General features: G+C 39.0%; 1 protein-coding gene across 2 annotated transcripts; it reads right to left on the bottom strand.

Annotated features, from left to right (window-relative positions):
- Nucleotides 1-2,662: 2,662 nt before the first annotated feature.
- On the bottom strand, nucleotides 2,663-17,102 carry LOC118787962 (leucine-rich repeat and immunoglobulin-like domain-containing nogo receptor-interacting protein 1). Of its 2 annotated transcripts, none has more exons than XM_036543750.1 (2): nucleotides 17,010-17,102; nucleotides 2,663-5,073 (listed from the first exon to the last, which is right to left on the bottom strand). In XM_036543750.1, the coding sequence occupies exon 2, from the start codon at nucleotides 5,063-5,065 to the stop codon at nucleotides 3,218-3,220; it is 1,848 nt and encodes a 615-aa protein (XP_036399643.1). In that variant the 5' UTR covers nucleotides 5,066-5,073; nucleotides 17,010-17,102; the 3' UTR covers nucleotides 2,663-3,217. The 2 variants fall into 2 exon arrangements, with proteins under 2 accessions (XP_036399643.1, XP_036399642.1); XM_036543749.1 differs by having other exon boundaries at nucleotides 16,671-17,102.
- Nucleotides 17,103-27,430: the final 10,328 nt, after the last annotated feature.

A 27,430-nucleotide genomic window follows, 5' to 3' on the forward strand; every position in this document is an offset into this window, starting at 1 on the left:
GTATATTATATCCTCAGGGTGAAGTGATATTGCCCCTAAAGGTAATCATCAGAGAAATGTAGGCTAATGGATTCTAGCTATTTTCTCAAAGCTGCTCCTACAGAAGCAATATCAATCAGTTCCCTCAAAAATGGTGACAGGCATTTTTTAAAGTGCATGTTAGGCTAAGTTCAGCTCAGCTTGTTGGAAGCGAGTTTTGGGCTATGATGCTACAGTAACTTAATTAGCTACAGTTTAAGTTTGCTTCATCAACCAGGAACTTCCATCCTGACTTTGGGAACATCTCGCTGAAGTTTGAAATACAAAACTTAAATGAAAACCCCTAAACAAACAAAATATCATAAACAATATGTTGCATCTGTTCATCATCAGTGACAACAGATATGTCAAAGTTTTCAGCAGTTCTTTTATTTTGATTTCATGCAAGTCTGATGGACTTTCCCCATGTTTATTACATTCTTATTTTAAAATGCACATAATTAATGCTGATCCATTTTTCAAAGGGAATATTGTGAAAATGAATGCATCTGTGAAATCATGACTGGCATCACTCTTTTCAGCACTGTTTTTGACAGTAAATAACATCTGCCGGTATGCAGTGTGCCACGCAGATGCTGTTGCTCTCACTCAAAGAATTTCTTCTTGTTGTTGTTTGTGCCTCCAAGTTTTATGTGCTCCTTCCACACCTGTAACTGTATCATTATTCGTTGTTTTGCACCAATGACTTCTTAACGGTTACAATTATGCACTGTACAACTGATGATTGAATAATTATTCACATTCCTGTCCTGATTGCTGACATTGAAGTGCACTCAGGAAAACCTGGAGGATGTCTACTGAAATATAAGTTGAAACCCCCTCAGGCTGTGTGGTGGACAAAAACTCTGGCCCCAAATCATAAGGGACAGTCAACATGGTTTTCACAAGGAGATCATGATTAGTAAATCTGGACTTTGAAGAAACTACAAAATGTGTTAGATCAACTCAGGCTTATGATACTGCATTATGATATTACAGCATTTGACAAAGAACCATTTGAGCTTCAAGGTAAATTTTGATCTGGAATCAATAGACATTAATGACATTGTGTTAAAAATGGATTGAATATTACCTTTAGCATAGTCTAACAAGAGTAATAATCAGACAGAATTCTTCTGACGGATCAAGAAGCTGTAGGAAGTTGAGTCCTTCAGGGACTGGTGTGGGACCTACATGGTTCCCTATTTACATAGATGACCTTGATAAGGACATTAGAAGCAAAATAGGTTTGTAGGTAACACTAACCTTGGATACGAAACTAACAGAGTCTACCAAAGTGATCCAACAATATTTAACAATAAAAAATTAAATTTAATATTGCCATATGTAAAGTTAAACACATGGCAATAACAATCTAAGGCAAGATTATTTTATAAGTACAAAACTGTGTGGAACATGAAAAAGACTTGTAATAGCTGGCCCAGGTATATCTGGATTTAAACACTGTCATAAGACATTAAAAAGGCAAAAAGGATGCTGGGATATACAGCAACAGGTATTGATTAAAATTCAAAGGAGGTTACATTAATGATATCCAATGCCTTTGTCAGACCACAATTAGAGTGCTATGTCCAATTCTGGGCACCACACAATAAGAAGGACATAGAAACCTTTGAAAGGCTAGAGATAAGGCTTATAAGACCGGATATAAGCCTTATCTGTAAAATGAGAGACGGGGAGACTTGATTGAGCTAATTTGAAGGTACATATCAAATTGATATTCGGAAGTATTTTTTCAGTCATAGTGCTGTTAATGTGTGGAACAGTGTTCGACAGTGTTCAAGACCAGGCTTGATGCAGTCTTAGATGCAATCTAGAATCAAGACTATAAGCGGAATGACGAGGCTAGCTGGGTTGAATGGCATTTTTGTGTCATGAAAATAACCATTCTCCTATTTTGTCACAGACAATACACCAAACTTAAACAATTTTCTGTCTCTAAAATATAATTAGGACACTTGTATCAGCATACACAAACACATACAATTAACAAGAATAGCTTTAAGAAAGTGTAATATATAGGGCATAATTTATGCAGTGTATGGTGGCACTACTGACATAATGTCAATATCAAATATTCTTTGTTCACAAATGCTGTTGTGGGAGTTTATTCTTACCTGCCCTTGTCATCTGTTTCATACAGTGAATTCACCTTTCTGTAGCCCCATTCACATTGGTTTTCCCTTAACAATGAAGAGTTCTAAATAACTAAAGCATTTGTACAGATGTCTGATTTACAATATGCCAAACTGAGCATCTGGATGTAGACAACATATTCAGCATTTTTCATATTTTACCAAACATTCAACATATATAAATATTTAGAATATAACTTCATGGATCTTCAGAAATTGTTGCTTTAAACAACTAAACATTCACTTTGGCTGAAAAATGAAAATAAAGTGCAGACTTTGAAGCTTAAATTGGATATGAAAACATTTTCACATTACAATAATGGTCTCTGTAATGCTAATGATTGTCAAAACTTAATTTTTTTTAATTTTTAAAGATGAATGAATCAAATGACTTTAATGAATTATACTTTAATGTCAATGACAATATGATGTGTTTAACATTATTTTGTTTATTGCAATATGAACATGTTTAGAATTATTATATATAATACAGTGATGATATTAATATGCTCACCAACCCATAACTCCACCATGTACTTAGCTTCCTTCCCATAAAACATAAAGAGTGCTCCCAATTTCTTAAGAGATATTATTAAAAAAACAAACAAGTAAAAGGACAGCAAAGGAAAAAGATTATTTGCTTTCTGAATTCTAGCTGATGTCTCTGTCTTTTAATGTTTGACTTTCTTTTCATCAACTGTCTATCATATAATTACACAAGAAACTGAACCTTATAATCCATCCCTGCCTGCATAGCCAACTAAGCAGAAATTAGTCTTGGGAAAAAAAGTGCTTTACAATGTCTTTCTTTCTTTTTCCTTTCATAATTCATCATTTTAGGCGAGAAAAGAAAATCTCCTCCCCATCTGTCAGCTCAGGAATAAACAGTACAGTCTATCACAATGGCCCAAGATCCTGGGGTTTGTTAGAGAGGGACTCCCTACTCATTTGTTGTTAATTTGTTGTGGGAGTGGTGTGCCATCTGTTTTGAATTGGTCTCTCACTGTCCACTCTGCCTCAGGAAAGACGGTCCCTAGAGACGGTCAGATCATCCTCATGTTGATCTTACGAGGGGCATCTGCTGCACTGCTGCTCATGCCAGCATCAGACTTACGGGGCACATACTCAATTTCAATGTTGTGCTTTGTGTTGCCTTTGCCTCTGCTCCAGAGGAAAAGCAGGACAAGACAAAACAGGACAACGCCAAGGAATGAGATAAAGCCCATGGTGGTGGCTATGATCAGAGTCTTAATGTCGAATGGGAAAGGAACCGTGGCTTGGGTGCTGTTAGAATTGTGGTCACTGGGTTGATTGGAGATAAAGGCAAAGGTTTTGTTGGGCTGGTGGGGCCAGTCAGGAGAGAAACTGTGTATGTGTAAGTGAGCCAGTGCTGTGTCATTGCCCCCTGCATTGCTGGCAATGCACGTGTATGTGCCGTTGTCCTGGATTTGGGCATACCGCACTTCGAGGGTGCCATCAGGAAATACGGACATTCGCCCAACAGTTTTTGTGGTGATGAATTGCTTCCGAGGGGACAGCCACATGACCACAGGAGCTGGATCACCATCTGCCTGGCACGTAAACTGGACCGTTGTCCCTTCATCCACAAACACCTGCTGGGCCTTGCGGTTCAGGATCCTGGACTTGCGACAGACGAAGTAGTTTGGCTGGAGAACATCAGGGAATTCCTTGAACTCTTTACCTTGCACAGCCTCTGGTGAGGCACAGGTCGGCTGCTGCTTGTTGAAATTCAGTCTCCAGCGGCGGCGGAAGACCCAGAGCAAGCGGCAGTCACAAGCTAGGGGGTTGTCATGCAGCGCCAGGGTCTCCAGGTTGCCCACAGAGTGAAAGGCAGACTCCTCCAAAGTACTCAAGGAGTTACTGGACACGTTGAGTATCCGAAGGTAGTTGAGACCTCGGAAGGAGTACGGCTCTATGGTGGTCAGCTTACCTCCCACCAGGTGGAACTCTTGCAGCCTCAGGAGGTCATGCAGCTTGTTTCCCTCAACAATCTGAATAGGATTGAATGACAGATTCAGGAAGCGCAGGTACACCAAGTGCCGGAGGGCTGCATAAGGAATGCCAGTAAGGTTGCAGGAAGTGACCGTCAGGGATGTGAGGTTGAGTCCATAGAGGCAGTTTGGGGTCATAGTATCCAGAATTTGCCAGTTGTCAATCTCCAGGACTCTGAGACGATACAGCCTCTTGAAGGACAAATCCCTGATGATGTTGATGTTGAGGTGACGCAGCCGGAGTGAAATGAGGCTGTGGAGGTGACTGAAAGCCTCTGTGGGCACAGAGGTCAGGTTGCACTTCTCCAAGGTGAGCTGCTCCAGGCTGCTGAGACCATGAAAGGCTCGCGGGGAGATGAAGACCAGGTCATTGTCCCCCACCTCCAAGCTTCTCAGGTTGTACAGGTCCTGGAACATGTAGTCCAGCAGGATGACTATCTTGTTCTCACTGATGTCCAGCTTGGTCAGGTTGCTGAGGCCTGTGAACACACCCAGCTGAATGAGCTTCAGGTTGTTGTTGCGCAGCCCCAAAGTCCGTAGGCCATCGAGGCTGTTGAAGGCCCCAGGTTCAATAGCGGAGATGATGTTCTCATTCAGTTGGAGCTCCTCCAGGTGAGGGTAGCTTGTGAACTCCTCCGGGTTGATGGTTTTCAGGCGGTTCTTGCTAAGGTCCAGAATTCGGGTCTCACTGGGAATGCCTTCGGGGATAGCCAGCAGCTTCCTGCGGTGGCATACAACGGAGCGCTCCTGGGCACTACACTCACAGCGGGACGGACAGCCTGTGGCAGAGCCTGACAGCACAGTGCCAAGCATCAAGATCAGGATGGGCTGCCAGCATGCCACAAGGTAGCTGTGGCCTCTCACCTCCCCTGCGACCATCCTGTTACCTGTAAAAACACAAGGCAGAAAGAGGGCCAATTACATAAACATGTCCATTCACTGACAAACCATCAATGGCTCCAGATGTGATATACAGGTATCAAGACCATGTTAGATGGGACTTAAGGCTATGACAGGACACACCTCCTTCAGAAGACAGTCTAAATAGCTCTAAAGCTAGTACAGCTTTGTTCTTATCATTACCCTCTCACCCTTTTCTCACAGAGGGGTGTATCTCACTATATCAGTGTTTGTAGTTTCAGTTCCCTCATTACATCTACTGATCTTATCAGTTTCACCTCCCATCTTCCTGAACCACATGTGAACAGTGCTGAATCAGTACAGCACGTTGTAAAGGAGACATGGTAATATCAGAAATAAATGGACATTTAGTTTGATTTTTCATGTTGCCCTTCAACATTGACACCATCACTATGTAGCACAAATAAATCCTGAAATTTGTGCTTAATTAAGGTTTTATACTTTCACTGCTCATGGGGAGGGGAGACCTCTACCTCAGTGTTAGGGGTCAAACATGGGGGTCACTAACATGACAGTCTAACAGCATTAGCTCTTGGGAAAGGAAAGATGCAAGTTTCCAGAAAATACATTTCTCCATATGAATATATCTCAGTAGAGACTCATACATCACTGTCCTCAGGCTGCAGTCTCCATAGTGGAGTATTGTCATTTACAGGAACATTTGTTCTGTCTGACCTTCAGATCTTCATCTGTGCCATTCTCAGATTAGCAGGTAAAACCAAAACTTGCACATCAGGTAAAAAGAACGATTGTTTTTTATGTAATTTCTCTTCATATTCTAAACAGGCTGTAACCTACGGTCCAGTGATATTGTGCATTTTCCATTGATATATTTGAAAATAACATATCCACATAACAGAATGTACTCCATTAAAATGGTTTTTAAGAGGAACCAAAAAGGAACCACATACAATGTTGTCTTGTGAAGGCAAACAAAGGTTGCAGTGTATGTTTCTCAAATTCTACATATAGCTTAAACAATGAAACTTACTGAAGTCCAAATCTTTCATAAGAAAACATTACTGTGGCCTTTAAGCTGTAAACAAGCTATTATTCTTGCCATACACTAATAGTCATGGGAATCCGGAGATGGACCTTTCAATTAATTGTCCTGCCACAATACACCCTAACATTCCCATCACATATGCTGAAACAATAATAGTCAATAGGTTCATCATTTTTACAGGAAGAAACTCCCTGCCCGGAATGCCTTGCTTAAGCTGGCAGTGATGAGTTATGTGAATGACTAAGATGTTCCTAAAGCTTGATCCTGTGTTTTTTTTATATTATTTGAATGATTTGGATTGGGGAAAAGCATCTACCAATGGGGAGGTTGTGGCCACTTCCCATTTTCCTTTATTACACAACTGGTTCTCAAAAAATCACAGCGTTTGACTGCATGCCTGCCCCCTGAGTGAGTGTTACAGAGGCAGCCAGCTAACTGTGGAGACCTGAGGCAGCGTGCAGCTGAAAGATAGCTGCACAAGACGTGGTGCAGAGGTGCACAGAGCTTATTTTCAGAGTAGCCGTACACAAATTGATATTTTCCATCTTTTGATTTCATAAATAAGACCACTGTAAAGACATAATGGGACACACATGGCCGAGGGAGGCTGCAGGGAAATAAACATGGCCAACATACAGTGCAAGGCTGGTGTTCGTTTACAGCGAGCGTGGTGGAGGTGTAAATGTGAATATATACACAGTGGAGGCAAAAGAACAGTATTTACAAAAATGAAGTATATACAAAATGACACATAGTGTGTAAAACTACACTAACACTGATGATAACAGCAACAAAAAACACTTAGCTCACATGAAATGAGCTCAGGTATCTGACTCCAACACTCTCTCATGAGCCCTGAAAAAGGCATCTTTACCCTCATATACAGGCCACCCCCAAACTGGAACATACCACTCAGAGGTACATTGCAGTTTTCTTGCATATAAAACCATACAACCATTAAACAAAAATACAGTTCTGCTATATCAAACAAAACGGCCTAATCTATCTTCACAAAATTCACCTGCGAACAGATTTGATTAGCAGTGCATTTCAGCACTCCCAGTAGGAGTGCTGCTAGTCCCACCAAGGTCTATAACAGGGGGATGTCACAAGCACGTGCCGTTTCCTAGAAACCACACCCTATCTGCTGCTACCAATTGGTGTTAGATATTTTTCATCCATAGAGCTATAATTGAATTATAGTCTATATATATATTAGCACATGCTATCATTGAGTCATAGTCTATAGAGAGAGAGATTGTGAAAAGGCTTATAAAGAGAGAGGGGATCGTGAAGACTCCATCTTTTTACTTTGAGTTTCCGATAATTCGATGTCTTACAGATAACGTGGCAGAACAAGTATTTTGTCTAATATTTTCCTCTACTTTGATTCTGCTTCAAGTCTAATACAATGTTACACTTTTAAGTAAAGCACATGCTCCCTGCTCTTTTGCAACAATGTATCACTGCACTGCAGAGAAAGGAAAACAAATGCTTCACAGAGGAGGGTAGCTTTGAAAAGAGAAGTTGGCTTGTGTAGGTTTTCACACAATCTGAGATTCAGACAGAGGATCCCCCTCTCTTCACTTTGCATTTTCCATCATTGTTGTTTTACAGTTTATGCCAGCAGCAACATGTCTTTTTTTCTAAACACACTGTATATTCTTCAACTTGACATAGGCTTTGATTCTGACACAATGTTGCACTTTGGAGACAGTTGCGTATCCACTGCCCTTTCACCATGAGAACAAAGGAGTGTACATATGACGGCATGGGCTATTATTGTATCTTGCTCATTAGCATTTGTTGTCAATATTCTTGAGCTATACAAAAAGCTCTACTATGACAGAATACTAATCATCACTACCAATATTTATTGTATATGCTGTCGCCAAATATGAATGCAGGTGTAAGATTCAACGATTTTAATATATTTATTTGAGCGATTTGGGCACAGGGTCCTCTTGTTACCATTCATCTGATGGTGAAGGCATGCCATGTTTCACTGCCATATTGTGGAGAACACAGCAGGCCAACGTGATCTTGCACCCATTCTCTGCGGAGTTCAAACACAATCACTGGCCTTTTAGCACATCAATAATGTGTTCCATCACTGAGCAAGTCCACATATGTAGTTGTACACAACCTTCCATGGTGTCTGCAGGTTGACCAGCAGCATCATCAGCTAGGGTTTCAGCATGTAACTATATATGAAAGAGAATCGCACTGATGAAGGTCACTTAACCGAAAGCTTTGCTAATTTGGAATGTTGGTGGGATTGATCATACGTACACTACAAATAATAAAAAAAAAAAAATCATTGTCTTTCATTGCCCATTGTCTTCAACTCCAGAAGAATCAGATGGTTTTTGATGTAAACAAGGGCACCAACCACCTTCTGTGTCCAGGAGTGGCAACATAATACATTTATTTCAGCTGCAGTAAATTCAAACTCCATCAATCTGCTTTGAAATAAATATCAATGTTTAAAAGCTGCGCAGCATCAGTTATTGATCTTTGCCCTTGCTGTTTTCTCTATGTACTGAGCAGGAGACAGAGGAAATGGAAGCACTGGCATCTTGTAATAACTAGTTTTGATGGATTATTGAGCTCTAATGTGTAAAGACCTTATTTAAATATTTCTTTAAAGATGGGATTGTAGAATTGAAGTGACATGGGCTATAGTTTGTAGTGTATAGTTTGTTTAGGCCAACATTAGACAAACTACTGGATAAAAGTTCATTAGTGCTGTTTAATCACTTTCAACAGCAGTTTATAATCAAAGATATTCCTTAGAGCTTTGTCCGTCCTTGGTGTTCTCTATTTATAACATTCCACCATGCACACACTCCCTGATATATAAGTTATGCTCTCTCTCTCTGCTTTGAGAGATTCCTATGAAAAATGCAGTGTTTGATTAGTTATGTAAGCCTCTCATTGTGACTATATACTATATATAGTCTGTATTAACTGAAGACAAAATAAACTCCAAGGTGCTAAAGACAGGTCAAAAATCAGTTATTCCATGAGATTATTTCATTCTTGCTCCTGCTTCATCATTATGAGGCCTACTGAAGACTCATTAAAATGTATTGAAGAACACCAGCCTCAACTTACAGTTGAGAAATATTTTAAGATTTATTTTGATAATGATTTATAGAAACATAATTGGACATGATCGATATTACACAGCACTGATTACAGATGCAATTGCTTGTCTGATATGTTTCAGTTTCAGGTGGTCAGACTGTGACAGCTAGTTTGGAACTTCAGTCAGAACACCAGGGAGTACCCCACTCTCTGCACAAAGGAATCTATAATGACCACAAGTAGAATCAACATTTTAATTCTCATAACGCACAGTGTCCCTATCACCACACCGGGTCATTAGTTTACTACTTAAGGGAAAGTGTGCCCCCTACTACGCTATCAACATAACTTACAGACACAACTTGGCTTTCCACAACCCAGTCTGCAGGCAAATATGTAGCGCTGACATGAATATCCAGGACCCAAAATTAGTCAGGGGTTAGAAATTGGAAAACATATTTCTGTCATGCCTAACCTCCATTTTGTGCAGGCGTATCATCAGTATCAGACCCATAATCCATTGACTAAACACCTAGCTAGCTATCATGAGGTGATAATTTTTTTTTTTTTTTTCAAAAAATTGGAACACTAACAAATTTAGGTTGCAAACTTAGTGAACTAGACTGCTGGCACAGCTGAGTAGAGAATACTCTTACACAAGTTATATAATTAATTATACAAAACAATACACAGAAGCAAAATAATATGAGCTTCTCTTGCCTTATCTAGCCTCCTTAGCTCCCTAAAATTATTTGACAAATTTCCTGCTTTGATCCAAAAAGACAATAACAAAATAGGATGTATGTCCAAAAAAGGAAGTGTTAGCCTGTCATTGGGGAAGAAAAGAGTTTGGCAAGTCAGAAGGACATTTTCATATCACCATAATGAATTTTGGGCCCTGGATATTTGTATAATAGTTACATATTTCCCAGAAGGCTGGGATACCTTCCCAGGAGGTTCCCCAATCAAGTAAACAAAGCCCAGCCCTGTTGTGTTTCAGCCATTAAGCAGGCAGAAGGCTAATGAACATGGAAATATTTACATATAACAGCCATAATAGTAACATGCATGTATAGTTATATCCACCACCCAAATGCACTGTGACATCCATGTATATGTGAAGCACCTCCTTATCTACTGTAATATGCATATATATTTCCCCCCACCCTCCCCAATCCATGGTGACATGCATGTATGCCCAAGACTGTGCTTTATCCTTTAACAAATGTTCAGATTAATACAGCACAGAACATTCTAGATCTAGCAGCAAGATTATATATACGCACAATCTGTCACAGCTGACATGCCGTTATACGTGGTGGAGGCTGCCATTTACAAGAGGGAAGCCAATGCTCCGCTCTGTGGCTCCTTTTAGCCTTCCAGGATGCAAGCTAATGATGTTCATTTACTGACACTTTAAAGGACATTTTCAAGATAGAAATAACACAATATAACATGCACTAGTTCCCATGACATTACTGGTACCACCCTAATACATTCTCCTCTCGGGCACTATCCTGAAAATGCCAGCTTGTCCAGAATATACCCTGCAAATGTATAAAACATGCCATTTGCATCTGCAACATTGGTAAATTAACCAGACAAATCCTGTTCAAGGAGAGAATAATGATAAATAATATCGAATTGAACAAGTGTAAAAATAGTAGGCTTGAAGAGTAAATTGGCAACAAACTATTGGCAACAACCAATAAAAGCACAATAAATCCAAATGTTCGAGATGCATTCACATTTTCAAAGTGTAATTTGACCTTTGAATATTTTAGTATAAAAAGCTACATTGACAAAATTGATTGCCATTTCTTGTGTTACAGCACTGACACTCCATCAGCAGGCACAAAGTGTTCAGCCTCAGAGAGATACTTCAGACGTACTGCATCTCTGAGGCTGAAGAGAGAAGCTGTACAGTTACAATACTGAGTGTTCTGGTCCTCAGGAAGAGACAGTGCAGCCTTACCAGCCTCAGGGACAGACAGTGCACCTTTACTGAGACTAATGAAGAGACAGTACAGACATACTGGAACTCCTGCACTTTATGAAAAGACAGTATAGATGTGCTGAATCTCCTGTGCCTAAAGCAATGACAGTGCAAGTGCATTAAGCGTCAGTGTCAGAAAGAGGTAGTACAGCTGTATTGTGTTTAATCTGTCTGCAGCACATTATGATTGCATAATGTGAAACATCTGGGTTTTACTGGCAATTCCACTGCAGATGAATAATATTTTAAATACCAATTCATACAATATCCTTAAAAAGGCATGTGCTTTTCACATGATATAGTGCATTTCACCTATAAGAAATCACCTCTCTTCGATTTTTATAAGGGATGGATTCTTCGAAGTGTGGCTCTAACTGGATAAAATGCAGTTTTATGTTTTAAATGTTTTTTTTTTATATATTCTACTACTTTCTCTTTTGTTCTATTTAGTTCTTACCTAAAGTCTTCAAACACAGAACAAAACATATTTGAATGTCACTGTGGAAACTTCTCTTGCTGTGTGTGCTACAATACCGTGGTGCACACAATGCACTTAACTAAATTCAAGCACAAAATAATAATTTGATTTACACTAATTATTTCTCTGTGCCTCCATGATAATTGCCACTGTGTGCACTACAAAGGCACCTTACTTGTTCACATTCATTTTGATTCAGTTTTCAAAATGCCCATGGTGGTCTTCAACATTTGTGCAAGTGATGGAATGAATTTAACAGCTGCATCTTTTTGGGAAGACTAATCCCCACCAATTGTACATCATACTCTTCTATAGTCCATTAGGGGCTCTTGGAAGCATTCTTGATTAGTTAGACTTCTTCCTCTGCCTTATCCCAATAGATGGCACCCCTCTGATCTTTCTTTGTGAATTCAATATCCATTTTAAATTGTTGTACTACTTTCCAGCCTCATCACAGGAGTCGCTGCAGGATCCATTTTTGGTCCCTTCCTCTTGTTTTTATACACAAAATCTTTGGAATCAGTCATTTCCTCCCAAAGCATCTCTCAAAATGGTTAATCAGACAATACACAACTCTATCTGTCATTTCTGCCCACCAACAAACATACGCATCAAGGCATGCCTCAATGATGTATCCATTTGGATGAGCTGCAGACATCTCAAGTTCAATCTCTCCAAGTCCGAACATCTCTTCATGCCAACTAAGTTGTCACCAATACAAAGCCTCTGCTTCACCCTTTATGACATGTCTGTGTCATTATCCCAGAGTGGGCAGAACCTCGGGGGTGATGCTGGAACTAACCTGTCTTTCACAGACAATGTAGAACTAGTGACATGACGCTGCAGACCAACTTCCTACTTTGAAACATCTGAAAAATTTCCCATTTCTTACCACTGACTCAGCATAACTAATGGTTTAAGACACTGTGCTGTCAAGACTGCACTATTGCAGCTCTCTTCTGGCTGGCCTCCCTGCAAGTACCATCAGGCCTCTCAAACAGCAGCATTGTTCAGAATGCAGCTGTCGGACTGATCTACAGGCATCCAAAATACTACCATGTCACATGTCTATTCATCTCTCTACACCGGCTGCCTGTTATGGCAGGTAAAATTCAAAACTGTAGTTCTACCCTACCAAGCAGTGACCAAAATTGCACCACCATATTTACAATCTCCCATTAGACTCTGCTCTCTTGACAGACCACTTCACTCCACTACCTCTGGGCAGCCAATATTCCCTCCTGGAAGATGCACTCTTACGAATGTCCCTTCTTTACCCCTTTCCCAGAGTGGTGGATGAACTCTCCATAACTGTATAAACAGCACAATTGCTGGCACAGAGTGAAAACCCCAACTCTTCAGGCTACACCTGGGCTCTCTTAACTCCGACCCCTGTAGCTGACCTAGTAGCTGTAAAATAGATGACGATTTAAGAATAGAAGATACTGCCTGATGACACTTCAGGTTTTTACAGCAGCATAAGCTCAGTGGTAAATGTGTGGTGTTGACACAAACCTGGCAGCTGGAAATTGGCAGTAAAGGTTTACAGCAGTGCTTCCTATGATCACACTTACTCCCCTTTTGATAATATTTCCCACAATGGCAAAACCTTTCAAGGATGTCACTAATGATTCAGCATCTGTGTAGCTAATTGCCTAATCCCATTGAATGCACCTCTTGTAAGTTACTCTAGATAACAGCATCTACCAACTGAAAGCATTAAATGTAAGACTCATTTCTGTTGTAATACTCAAGGAGGTAGAGTTTTTGATCTGCTAGGTGCTTCATTAGCCAGAGATACAAATTTAAAATACAAAATACATTTATTAACTTGCACTATGAATTGATCAATTCAGACTTGCAATACCTGTAAGTAAACCCTGCTCAAGTGCTTCTGCAGTGCTGCACACCTCTGTTATCAATAAGCAAATTCATACATGGGACACTTACGTTTCTTATGCACTTTTGGGGTGGACTTTGCCCAAAATGAGGGTGTGTCTCATTATTTTCCTAGATACACATACTCTGGCTTGACACTTGACTTGGGGCTGTTTCCTCTCCAAGCACAGAAAGGCTGAATAAATTATGCACCATAGTGGAAACAGTGAGTAACAACCACATTGTATGTTATTAGACAGGCTATGTGCAATAAAAATACACATAGAAAACTCAGTTTTCATCACATCTGCATTGTATCACATTTGATACAACTATCAATAAAATTGTGAAAGTTAACTTTCTTCTGACATGGCATAATACTGTAACAGTAGCTAGCAAGCAAGCTAGCTATTACATGTGCCTATGGTACAGCTGCCTCCCCAAGAGAGAGGTGACAAGGAATTATTTAGACCCACACTGTGATGAGGCAAATTCACTAACCTGCTTTATAGGTATATTTATAGCTAGGTAGCTACATTCTTTGAGATATTTTCAGAGGTTAATTACAGTCAAACAACATCTCCTACAGGGAAAGCACTATGCAAATTATGTTGTGTTTTTATACTCATGTAGGCTAATAGCTGAGAAGTAGCCATAATATAAAGCATCTTCTTGTAAATGTTAGAGGCAATTGCCACCTTGTGACCTTGATGTGTACTGTAAAAAAGAGATTTGAACTTGAGAAGAAAAATATACAAGTCTTCAATTTTCTTGCACTGAAATAGTCTAAAGATGATCATATATTATTATTTTATAGCTTCTAAAGTTTTACTCGTAGTAGGTATGTGTGTTCATAGAAAAACATTAATAATACATGTCAGTATATGATTATATGTAACAGTATATTATTATAACAGTAATAATTATAGCACAATGTTGATACTCTGAATGTATGATCCAGTCGAATCATGAAGACCATGAGCATAACCATTTTTACATCATTATTAGCTTACTAATTTAACACATTATAAATTCATAATGTTCACACATTAAACACAAATAATGAATTAGCCATAAATTAAAGAAATGATCCCCTATATGTTTTTCCTTAATGTGGGATGAAAAGGGAAACATCAAAGCATTGAGCTTGCTTTTTTATATTTAGGATATTAGTTGAATAGTGTATTTTAAACACCCTGTTGGTTGATGAGGTTCATGATACCTGTGTATGGTTCAGTGGAAGGAAGCGAGCCTGAATACCCCCCCATTAACTTTTCTTTATCATGGCAGAAACTGAATGTTGATCTGAAAAGGTATACCACTGCTGTAACTAACAGTTTGACTTTTGGGGATTTATTATAATTAAATGGAGTCATATAACAGTGACTGACAGTAACCCCTTTTTCATGAAATGAAGGTAAATACTTACTCGTGTTACCTCCTCTATTGTGTAAATGGTATGGTCTAACCACAACTTGCCCCATAACATGCGATATCTTTACAGAAAATACCTTAGCGCATAACATGGAATGATGAAATCTCTATTTCTCCCTGTCACACTTGTTAACATCCGTAATCATCTCAAGTCAGGGACAGATGGGTCACAGCCCTGCATAAAATGAGGCTGGAGGGAAATGATATTAAAATGTGTTAATAAGGTGGACCATGGAGGCATTTTCACTGTACAGGTGTGAATACAGGTAAAGGACAAAGGTTTCAATGAGTTGAAATTTCAAAAGACTGCTTCAGAGACTATTTCTTCAAAGAGAGAGTATAAATTCAAGGGGTAGGCTGTTTGGATGTGTAATGGTGTCTTCCCACAATCAAAATAGGCTAAGAATAGGCTAATCACCTTTGAATCAAAATAATTATATTTCAGGCTATATGTAAGGAAATGTACCAAGAAGAAAATATAGAGTACAATCAGATATCTTGTTCTTCAACATTTACAGAATGTTTAATAAATAATAGATACACCTCAGGTATGATTAATTACATGAAGCAGTCCAGTAGATGAAAATATTATTTCTATATTTCTGTCACATATAAAATGATATCATAGTAAGAGATGGGGAATACAAATTGCATGAAAATAAATTGTTGAGGGTATCACATAATTAAGCAGCAATGTGTGTTTTACGTGAGGAGAAAATTTGACATTCAGTGAGATTCTGTTCAAGATGGCTAACTATTAAATACGCCCATCATGTTTTCGATGCACGGCTGTACACGATACAAATCAAAGTTCACCGCAGCTTGCAAGTATAATATGTAATTGGAATTCTGTGTACAGACTCTGCTAATTCCCATCGCACCATTAGGCATGGAATTTCACATTGTCAACACAGGAAAAATAAAAAAAGCAATTAGTCCACAGACATACTGTACAAGCGCACGCATGTACCCAAACACACACATACACACACACACACAGAGAGAGAGAGAGAGAGAGAGAAAAAGGGAGAGAGATGCATTGTTTGAAAATTACCTGCCTGACAGCTACGTTGCGAAGAGAGATGTGACGCTAAATGCCCCTTAGAATTATACCATTTTGGGCAATATAGCATTTGAATATCATTATATTGTGTATATATTAGCTACAGTAACGACACTAAAGATGTCTATCAAGACACAATAATTAATAAAAAATAACTGTGATTGTTTCGGGATTTTAAGTCGAGCACCCGCAGACCCACAAAAATCTATCTTTGCGCCATTCTCTGACTGCAGCCGCTTTCTGGGTACATTGCAGTAGAATGATATCGTGTCTGTCGTGCCACAATTAATACACACAACACCACCCTTGTTTGGCTCTAAAGGCAACCTCGATTAAATGCAATATTAAATTGTAAACAACGAAATACAAAAACAATGCGCGAATTAGACGGCATTGTCATTTCAATGGACCGAGTTCTTCCGAATGAAACTGAAACGGTATTTCGTAAGCGCTGTCCCACCCAGATGCAACCCATTATATTAGACTAGGTTATTTTAACTTAATCTAAAACCGTCTGTTTATTGTTTACGCAGTGTTATTTCTCGTCGCATTTTAAATGCAGCATACGCTCTAGTACTGTAACTGCAACCGAAAAGCAGCCTTGATTCGTTTACTCACCTACTGCTGCTACCGTCCATCCTCAGCCAGCTCGCCCAACGGCAACTCCCTGCGCCCAGATACAGAGACCCGCTATTTCAACCAGATCGATTAAATGGACTTCTCAGCAATATATAATGTTGCCTTCGAATCCTGACAGCCGCGGTGTCTTAATGAGAAAAGATATTCCAGCCGATACGTCCCGTCACTGTATTCAGGCCGCCAGATATCCCCCCGCGACTAGGGAAGCTTCTCCGCGCTACCTGCGTACTGTCTGAAGAATGGGAAGAATGAAGAAAAGATACTCCCGCTCCCGCACATCAGCGCTATCTCACATTCATACAGCGAGGCGGCACTCACAAGGTTATTGAGCACCTGCAGTTTTCAGGGGCTTCTTGGGAGGAGGGGGGAGAGAAATTGGCGAAACTGAAGGTGGCGGTGGGTTTCTCCACACAGAATGTAGTAATGTACACGGGCTGCGCATGTCTGTCTGCACAAGGGAAGCAGATAATTAAAATGGGTGCAAAACTATTTGAGATGGATGTAGTTAATTATTCGTATCACGTCTTTTTATTGTACCATTGTGCTGCGAGTGAATGTGAGAATAGGAACTGTTGTTCAATTTACCTCACATCTCTGAGGACAGAATTTCCTTAATTAGGTTTTTCCAGGTGTTGATAATGAAAAATTGTCCTTGAACAAACACCCATTTTGCAATGAAAACACTGTTAAAATTGTACATTACTGAGACTACTGACAGCACATTAAAATCAGTCTCAACAGTACAGGATGGTGTTTGATTTTATATGTTTCTGTCCTTGTGGGATGTATTGTGACTAATCTGAAGATTCCAGCTATGTGTCTATGACATGGTGCAGAGGTCTGTAACCCTTTTGTTTATGAAATGACAATCTTCCTTTGAGTTGTTCGTCTCAAGCAAAGAGCAAAACATTTTAGAGGGGGTGGGTTTTATCTGAATATTTCCTTTGAGATGTTGGCTGCAGTACCTATATTTATGTCATGATGGCGCTGTCGGGCAAATAGCAGAATCCCATAATCACAAACAAAAACATGTCTTGATGTTTTTGTGGATTTGTTCCTTTGGACAGAGTGAATGAAATTAGCTTTGAAAATCATCTCAGAAGGAAGCACAATTCCTTCATATTACGCCTTTGACAAATGTAGCTCCCTATGTAAATATCACTACATATATGTCATTATGATGTGTCGTACAAATCTCCAATGTGCACTGTGTTAATACCATGGATGAGAGCCAAAAGAAAGCCTGTTAAAGAGAGTGAGAGAGGGACATTAAGAGAGATAGTGGCATCACAGGTATGATATCCATCAAATTGCAGGTTGTCAGGACATACCCCTTACTTATACAGAACTGAGAATCAGGCCCTTTACACTATACCTATATAGCATAGTGAATTAGGTTCTTTATGCCATACCTATACAGCACTGAGACCCTTTACTTCATAATCATATAGCACAGGCACTTAGGTCTCTTTTATGGTTCCCCACTGAAATCACCGCAATGACCTTGAGGTCTGAGACTACACATACGTTAACTTCTGTACCACCTACCCTCCTTTCAACATAAAGAATAAAGAATAAACACCTACACTTGGTTATTTTTCACTTTCTTGCTTTCCTTATTTTTCTTCATCCTGTAATCACCATATAATGGTCTTGGCCCACACTTGTTTCTCATCACTGGTCTTTCTCCATATTTTGCCAATGGCTACATTTGCTCATTTTAGCTACTGAATGTACCTTTCTGTCCCTGGTATTAGAGATATCTTGGGTAGGCATGAAATATGTGTAGTTAACTACAATCCTATCCTAAAGCTGAGTAATAATAATGATACTATAGCAGTATAACCTCAACAAGGCGAGCTAGCTAAGAAATAGGTCACTCAGCTTTCCACAATGTTTTAAATGGCAAATTAAACTGTACTTGTCATCCAAGGCATTATACTTATTACTTGTGGTCAAAACATCTGAAAACAGGCTTGCATACTGTATATGTTTTTCAAAATGATGTTCTATAGATGGTCTGTGTCTATTTCCTTTTTTACACTGGAAGGAATACACTTTAATCTTTGTGTGTATGACAGTCAGTAGTCACTGAGTCCTGCTGTATGAAGATGCATTGCAACTTAATGTCAGCGAGTATGACAGTCAGTCATCACTAAGTCCTAAGATATAGTGAGGTCTGACATAGGGATAAGTTCAGTCTCGAACTGTAAAATGAGTTTTTGTTGTGTTGTGAGTCATGTCCATTGACTTTATTAAGAATATTATTATTTTCATGAATACATGTCAGTTTGTTAGTTTACTTGTGCATTAAACAGTGCCAGTCCCCCCAGTCTACAGAGGCTCACAGAATAAACTCTCAGCTTGCTACCTAGCTAATAAGCTTCAAAACTGACTGAGTTTGTTATTTAGCAAAATAAGCTTCCTAGAAAAATGCCTAGCAAAATAAGTTTCGCATTGATTGTTGTTACTTGGCGTAATTTATTACAATTAATTTTAATGGCAGACCTAGATTCGTTCATGTGATTACATTATAATATATATAGAGAGAGTAGAGTGATGGAGAAAGGGAGGGAGGCAGGGAGAGAGAGAGAAAGGGGAAGGGGTGAGAGTGAGCCCTTTGAATCGTGGCAGGCTTTGGTAGCAGTTCCTTCCATATAATTGTTTAGCAGAGAAAATCTGTTTTGCAACCAGTTTCATGCACTGTTAGCACTGTGAAAATAATACATCTTCAGACCAGTGTCTTTGCTCAATTTCCATTCCCTGTTCTTTTTAAACCTATAAATACTGACATTTGATACTGTGCAGAAGATCATTGCAGCCCAGGGATGTCAGAAAAAGCCAAATTCAAAACGCACTAGCTGAAAAACAGACACTGCACCAATTAAAACATAGACACTCTGCATGTGGACACAGACACTGCATCAATTAATACACAGATGCTCTGATCATGACTCAACACATCATGTACCAGCAGGGTTGTGTGGCTGCATGGAGCCATCATCAAATACTGAGAGAACAATGACAGAATAATTCAGCTAAGTCCATCCACATCAATGATTATGCATAAGGAAGAAGCAATTTGTAAAAATTGATCTAATATCACAAATGTGTTAGCGAAATGGCATAATTATGTACAAGTATTTGATATGCAATTTTATTCTGGAATGAACTGGTCATTTTCTGGATTTGTATGTTGTCCAATTATACATGCTCCTAGTGAACAGATGGAAACAGCATGTTGCCTGAGGTGAAGTACGCACACAAAGAGACATCTCCAGTTTGGGCACATTTGGGGTCTATAATTACCAGCCAAGATACACAAACCAAGCACAGACTATGCATACGATTTGTGAGCAGAGTATACAGCTACAGTGTATGAGGGAAGGCTTTCATTGAATGCTCCTTACAAAATTCACATGTGCTTGTACTTCTTTCATATAATATTTGGTCACTTTACTTACACTAAGAACACCCCCCCCACACACACACACACACACACTCACACACACAAAAATCCCCCTATAAGTCTTAGACCTCCACTCTTTTCACTCTACGCATTGCAACATTTGCTCCTGAGCTTCTGTGTCTGATTGTGTTGCTACTTTTGTGTTTCTCTGACAGGCTGTGTTACTACTCCTCTATCTCTCTGACTGGCCATGTGTCTCCTCCTGTGTCCATCTAACTGACTGTGTGACCACCACTGTGTATCTCTGACTTATTGCAAAACCCCTGCTGTTCCCCGGTGCTCTGTTTGATAGATAAAACAAACAAACAGATGAACCTCTCAGTTGTTCATTAAGAACAGCTGAGGAATGCTCCTACTGTCCTACTGTCCAGTACAACCTCCTTCTTTTAACTACTGGCCGACTAAGCAGTCAGGACATTGATGGTTCACACTAGACTGCTAGCCTAGAGCACAGCATGGTTATTTCTGAACATGAAGTGATTGAGAAGTCATTGAAAAAGATATTGAAAAAGCAGGGTATTAACAAGGTTTAAAAGCTCTGAAACCAGCCACAGAAGACCCCCAGCTCTGCTTTGACCTCATCATTCCCCTCTTTTGATCCTGTCTTAGACTGAATTCAGAATATGATCAAATTATACAGTTTGCTCAAGGGAAAAAAAAACACCTCCTGATTCATAACCATTTTAAGGCAGATTTTGTAGAATGAACCCCACATTATTATTATTATTATTATTATTATTATTATTAAAACTGATATACCACCTTTACACCTAATTTCTTCTGCCTGATGATTACAAATAAGTAGGGTTTGGTTCTATTAACATTTGGAGACCTCCCAGAAAAAAACAGGTAATTGTCAGAAATGACATTGTTTGGCCAGTAGGGGGCAGTCTTCCCTCTTGGCCTAACAGAAAACCTATGACCCATTTAGGAGATGGAGAAAGAGATGTTGTCTTGGGAATGACATGCTCAGCAGAGGTCCTGACTCATAGTCGTCATTAAAGAGCCTGTGGCACTTGTCACAAAGAGAACAGGTTTCCCAAGCTACCTGGCAAAATTCCAAACTGGCTCTCCCCATGTAATCATCCACCAGTTTACTCTCCAGCTCAGCTAATGTGTGCTGAGCATTCTGGCACAAAATGGGTGCTGTGTATCAACACTTTGGTGGTGGGTGAGATGATTCATTTCTTCTCACTGTAAAGTACTTTGAGATCCATGAAAGGTGCTATATAAATGTAATCGACTTTTGTTATAACTGCATGTACACATGTTCTGTATCCCTTACTTATATAAATCACACACAACAAGCATGAAATTGGTCACCCTTATGGGACTCTTTAATATAGCTTGTGGTGGTTAGGGTTCAGTATCAGGTGGCCCACTCCTTCACATTTGCACATCCATAACAGTCTAAACTCAGCTGCCTGAAAGTAGAGCAATATTATAAGCTTGGAAAAGAATTCTCTAGCACAATGAAACTTTACTCAAAAGCCAAAAGCTTAGCAATGTGGAGCTATCAATAAAATGTTTGCAGATTTCTGTATGTGAAACCATTCTTTCTCAAATTCATAGAAGAGCAGAACATTACATTTATTTGTGAAATATATTTGTGACACAGATATATTTGTGATAACTTGTGAAAGTCGAATTTCACGTTAATTAATGTCTCAATGTGAATGCTGCAAGAACAAAGCCTATCAAAAGTCAGACAAAGGCCAGAAATAGTTTAAATATTCAACATTACAAGCTAGCTGGCATGTATCAACAGCAAAACCAACCTGCAGCCAAATCAGCTGGCTTTAATGGCTGTTCAGTGGTTTAATGGTTAGTGGTTGAGTTGGCAAGGCATTCAGTTTGAGCACAGGCTGAATCCTTGTCCTTTTCTGACAATTACCAGTATTCCACTGTGGCAGAAAAAAACTGCCTTTGTTCCACAAGGAATTGGGGTTGGTAGGCACCCTGTGATACATCAGGCGCCCGCTAGTTGCTTGGATGACATCAGTGATGTAATGCATATCCTTCAACGAGCACCCAATCCACTGTAGAGTGCTGTGTGACTTTGTACTGCAAAAAATAGCTGTTGGCTGTGTGCAAGTGTACCAGAGGATCGTATTTGTCTTGCCTCAGTGCTTCCGTGTGAGTGCAAAGGTTGTCATGGTGAGATGAGCCAAATACACAACAGCCAATTTCACAAAAAAGGGGAAACAGAAAACATAAAAAAGAACTTGGACATGCTATCTCTTGGGTAAACCAGATTGCTGCTGGAAGGTTCTAGTGGGCTATTTGATGCCAGTCTGAGCTAAGCTGAGAATGAATGCCCTAACACAGTGGTGGGGACACTGTGCTGTAGGAGAAACTGTGATTTAAATGAGACAATATTTTATGGTCAATAGAGAATTCATTCACTGGCTGTCTCATTTTGGCCATCTAATGATCCCCAAGTTTAATTTGCTAAATATGATCATTCCCTCTTCACTACAGATGCACAAAAGGCTGCTAAGTTTCATTCAGGCTTGTGCAAAGGTGAGTGGTTAAGGTGAGTCTCTTTCTTCCTTGCTGTGAAGCATTTTGAGACCCATGAAAAGTATTAAAGACCTTATATTAATGTCAGTGATTCTTCTTTTCAGTTTCAGGTTGTACTGATACTATCAATATTGATAATCTTCATAAAGACCCCCTGGCTAGTTATTTAATGGCTTCATTCTTTAGTTTTGCATCAATATTACACTCATTTATCATTTTACATTATTTTTTCTGTTACAATGATTCAGTGCACAGATAGTTTTGCATCCCTATTACACTTTACCTATGGTTTTAAAATACATTGTGGCATTCTTTCTTTGAGTGCCAGAATATATGTTAAAATTGCCCAGGCAGCTGTGAACCTGAGCAGGTGTGTTTTATTTTTATCCCAGAAATCTGCACATTAGGAAAAATTGAATATTGATTGAATCTGTGCTCCATTCAAAGTCAGAATTTAATGGTAGAGAGATTTGTTTCCTTTCTCAAGCAGCAACTGACCCATTTCTGTTAAATCTACTCCATCTCTTAGCTCAGTGCTCTCAGACATACCTATGGTTATTGATCAAAAAAGATGAAAGGGAAGAAGTAAGTAAAATTCACTGCCAGTTTCTCTTGATGTGAATACATTTCCCCCTTTTTGGAGGGAAACAAAATTATACTGGTCTGTATTACATAATGTCCCGGGAGGAACATATTTGTTGAGGTGTCTCACAGAATTAGAAATGAGCATAATCAACGATTACATCTGTATGAACCCCCATCCCCCTTTAGCCGTTGCTATGGTTAAACACACCTTCTTCTCTGCAGTCTTTACATTTTTAGTCTGAGAGATGCTAGGATGGTCATGAGCTTTGGACCATGAAACTGAAATTGCATCACGTCAAATAAATAACGTTTTTCACAGACTGATAAATTTTCCAGTGTTTAAGTTAAAGTATACCTTCAGGTTTCCTTTTATTTCAATTTCAGATAGTGTAGTGGGTTTGCATGGAGAACATAGAGAGATTGTATAGATTCTTGTACTGTATATGAAACAGCCATTCATGATACCAGGAATAGTCACAGATGATGCAAGAACTCAGACATACAAATGGTACATCCCCTATGCACCTGTAAATAATGGAATATTCCACATACCCCAATGGAAAATGGGATACACTCTTAGATCTCTGGGTATACTGTCTTCAGAGTCATTCCTTTTCAGTTCAATGACCTAAAATGCAGATGTAGAAGGCTCTTGGTTCTGAGACAATATCTAATAATAATTCTAATTCCTTGAAGAATGTTTCCACTGAAATTTAATTAATGGATTTCACAGGTTGTATTAGCCTAAGCTGATAATTAAACCTTTTTTCCCACCTGGAATTGTATATAGCCTTATAATTTTGATAGAACTGTATTACAACCTTTTTAAAGTGTTCCTTCACATTATTGTGAAATTTGATATTTGTAATAATTGATATATAATAATTGATAATTTTTTTTTTCATTTTTTTGATGAATTGTGATGAAGAGACATAAATACTGCAGTCCAAATGGATGCTCCACAATGGTTTGAAAGTTAAATGTCTTTGGAATATGCACTGTCTGTGTCTTTGTCTGTATATATGTGTGTTCATGCTGCAGTGAACCTAATTCACTGCTGAGATACTCAAGTGTTAGATCCACATACTGTCTACATACAGAAAACACTTTTGCATCAACACAATGCTGCTGTGTAACATGTAGGATTACTTTGAACATTAATTAAATTTAATTAATTAATTAATTAATTAAAATTTTTAACTTTCAGAGGGCATTCAACTAACATCCAATTTAACCAGCGCTCATTCAGATTTAGTGGCTGTATGAATCAAAAGAATACACATTATGGTTTGTCAAGAGATTTTATTTTCATTAACTTACAAATATTGTGTTACCGATTCTTGCTTATATATCTGAACACCAGAATTATGCATCAATATATCGCCATCTTGGAATTAACATATTCACAAAATCAAGAAGGTGCAAGAGAATATTTTTTAATTTGTTCAAAATACACCAGATCAATTTGATAGTCAAAATTTCATGGTTGGAAACTTTTCGCAATATAGGTTAAAATTGTGAACAAACTATATAATACATAGTGATTAGAAACACAACAGAAATGTTTGTGTGGCTATGCAGTATTAAGGCTGCCAACTCATGAGGACAAGTATGTGCCAACACTGAACTCATTGAAAGTGATATCATTTTGTGAAACTGAATCTCAAATCCTCTCTGAGATGCCCCTGCTCATCTTGCAGAGCTGATATGGACTCAGGCTGGGACTGTTGTAGGAGCTACATGCCTTTTGTCATATGTGCCTTTGGCACCTTACAGAGGTGCAAGTTACAGAAAGCAAATAATTAACAGTTTTTTTAAGGTTCGCTAAATATAACCTCAGAATAGCTGCATTCACTCCATTCACTCACTGAGCCTTCTCAGTAAACCAGCTCTGCACAGACAGTGCAGCAGAACCTCTTAAGGACGCTTACATGTACATGGTAAAAAAAGTTTTGTTTTGTACTCTCCTTCTTGGAATATTTTTTATAGAGCGATTTGGACCCTCAGAGCTTAGTGTCTGCCCTTCATCTCTCACCTGTTGCCATGGAAACAAAGCAAGAGCACAAAGGGACCAGTGGAAATAGATTTATATTGTACAGAGACACAAACAGGCCTCACTGCAACAGTCTGGAAACTCAAATCTCAAAATAAAATTACATTGAAAATGGCAGTCTCATAAGGGAATGAAGACTGAAAACACTGATCAATACACATAAAACACCTGAGGCCTCATTTATCGACCATGTGTTCACACATATTTTGCTCTTAACTGTACACAGTCATTTTTACAGGATCAATTTTATGCTGTGTTTGTGATTCCTGGGTGTGTTCCTACCTTCACACACTGTGCATAGGAACATCTCCTTGTGGCAGAGGTACTATACTTCAGGGGAGAAGTGCAAATTCTAAGCATTTTGAAATTTGTCGAAATGCATGTACGTTCCAATCTGGTGGGGCAGAATGAAATGTTTTAACAATCCAGAAAAATAATCAATTTTTTAAATTATTTTCCAGAAATATGGTGAGTTGGAGCAAAGTAATTCCAAGTGATGTGAGAATGGTCAGTCATGAAATTTTGGAAGACTTAGCTAATGTGGCATTGAAGCAAGGGAGAGTGAGTCTTGAAATAGTCTGAAATGGTTCACTAGAATGACAATTCATCCATTACCTTAGATCCAAATATTATTTAAAAGTGAAATATTCAATCTTATATTATCATAAATGAAATGCTGTGCAGTTAAATGCGAATATCTGAGCATTAGTTTTACATGTTTTACTTGCATGTACAAAAAATACCCCTTTAAGGGTGAATAAAGGGCACTTATTGCTCTCCTGCTTAATAAAATCCCCACAAATCTGCTGATCAAAAGTGTCCACACAGGTCTACTGATCAATAATGTCCCTAATGTGTTATTGTTGCTTTCCAGGATCAAGGGACAGTATAGAATTTCTTTCTATGAGACACTAATTCCTTCTGCAGCAAAAAAAATTACAGTAACACAAGAGAAAGGCATGGAAGTCTGCCGGAGGCTTGATAATTTGATTAATCTTTTATTACTTTTCAGTCTCCGTTATTGTAGTTCCTCTTCTAAAATGGAAAATGTAATAAATATGGACATTATTTATAAGACAGGAAGCCAAGATTGCTCTTTTTCCTCATCAATCCTGTAGCTATGTTACCTGGCTCATGTGTGTTCACTCATCCATCCTTACCCTGCATTCTCAAGATGTGACTATACCACCCACTATTCATATAGCTAGATGATTAATTGGGATTGTGCTGCCTGGATTTGTCTGCTTTATTGTTTGTGTCTCTGATACTGCAGCTACAGTCACGCATAGATTGTCAGAAGCATCCTACCGAGTAAGAAATTATGACTACAGTCAAACAAAAAACATCAGCAGACCGTTATTGGATAAAACATCGCAACTACAGTCAAACAGAGAACATCAGAAATTACATAGAACAAGCTGCAACATGACCACAGCTAAAAAGATCCAAATGTGAGCCGGCCTGTATCCCCTGCTCTGATGCCTGATCTTTACCTTTACTGCCTCACAATACAGACAACCCACATGCAAAAGCAAACCTTGCAAAGCTGTGTCTGCCCACCCACGTAAAGCCTGTGGAAAAATATAGGCCAGTGGAGGAAACCCTGTGGATATGTAGAGGCTGGTGGAATAAAGACTATGGACATATAAAGGCTAGTGGAATAAGGTCTATGGACATATAGAGGCTGGTTGAATAAAGACTATGGACATATAAGGGCTGGTGGAATAAAGTCTGTTGACATAAAGAGGCCAGTGGAGTAAAGCTTGTTGAAAAGTGTAGGCTGGTGGAGTAAAGCTTGTGGATGTGAAGAGGCTATTTGGCTTCCCCAGCGTCATGGGGTTAGAATTTGTTTAATTTCATACAATTTTCTGAAAATTGTTAAAATTAAATTAGATGCACTAGACCTCCCACATACAATCCCACACAGACACACGCACACACATATACATACACACGCACACACACACACGCACGCACGCAGACTCCAACACCTTCCCACCCCCATGCTGTCTGTGACACATTTACACAAAATGTACCTCCAGTTATTAACCACACACAACCCACACAAACAGACTGGAACTGGAAAGGGTGCTCTTGGTACTAAAGTGA

Source organism: Megalops cyprinoides, chromosome 13, assembly GCF_013368585.1.
Source record: "Megalops cyprinoides isolate fMegCyp1 chromosome 13, fMegCyp1.pri, whole genome shotgun sequence".
Lineage (NCBI taxonomy): Eukaryota > Metazoa > Chordata > Actinopteri > Elopiformes > Megalopidae > Megalops > Megalops cyprinoides.

Bases quoted from the DNA above. Each gene is read 5' to 3' on its own strand.
- LOC118787962 (XM_036543750.1), bottom strand. From the start codon at position 5,065: ATGGTCGCAGGGGAGGTGAGAGGCCACAGCTACCTTGTGGCATGCTGG.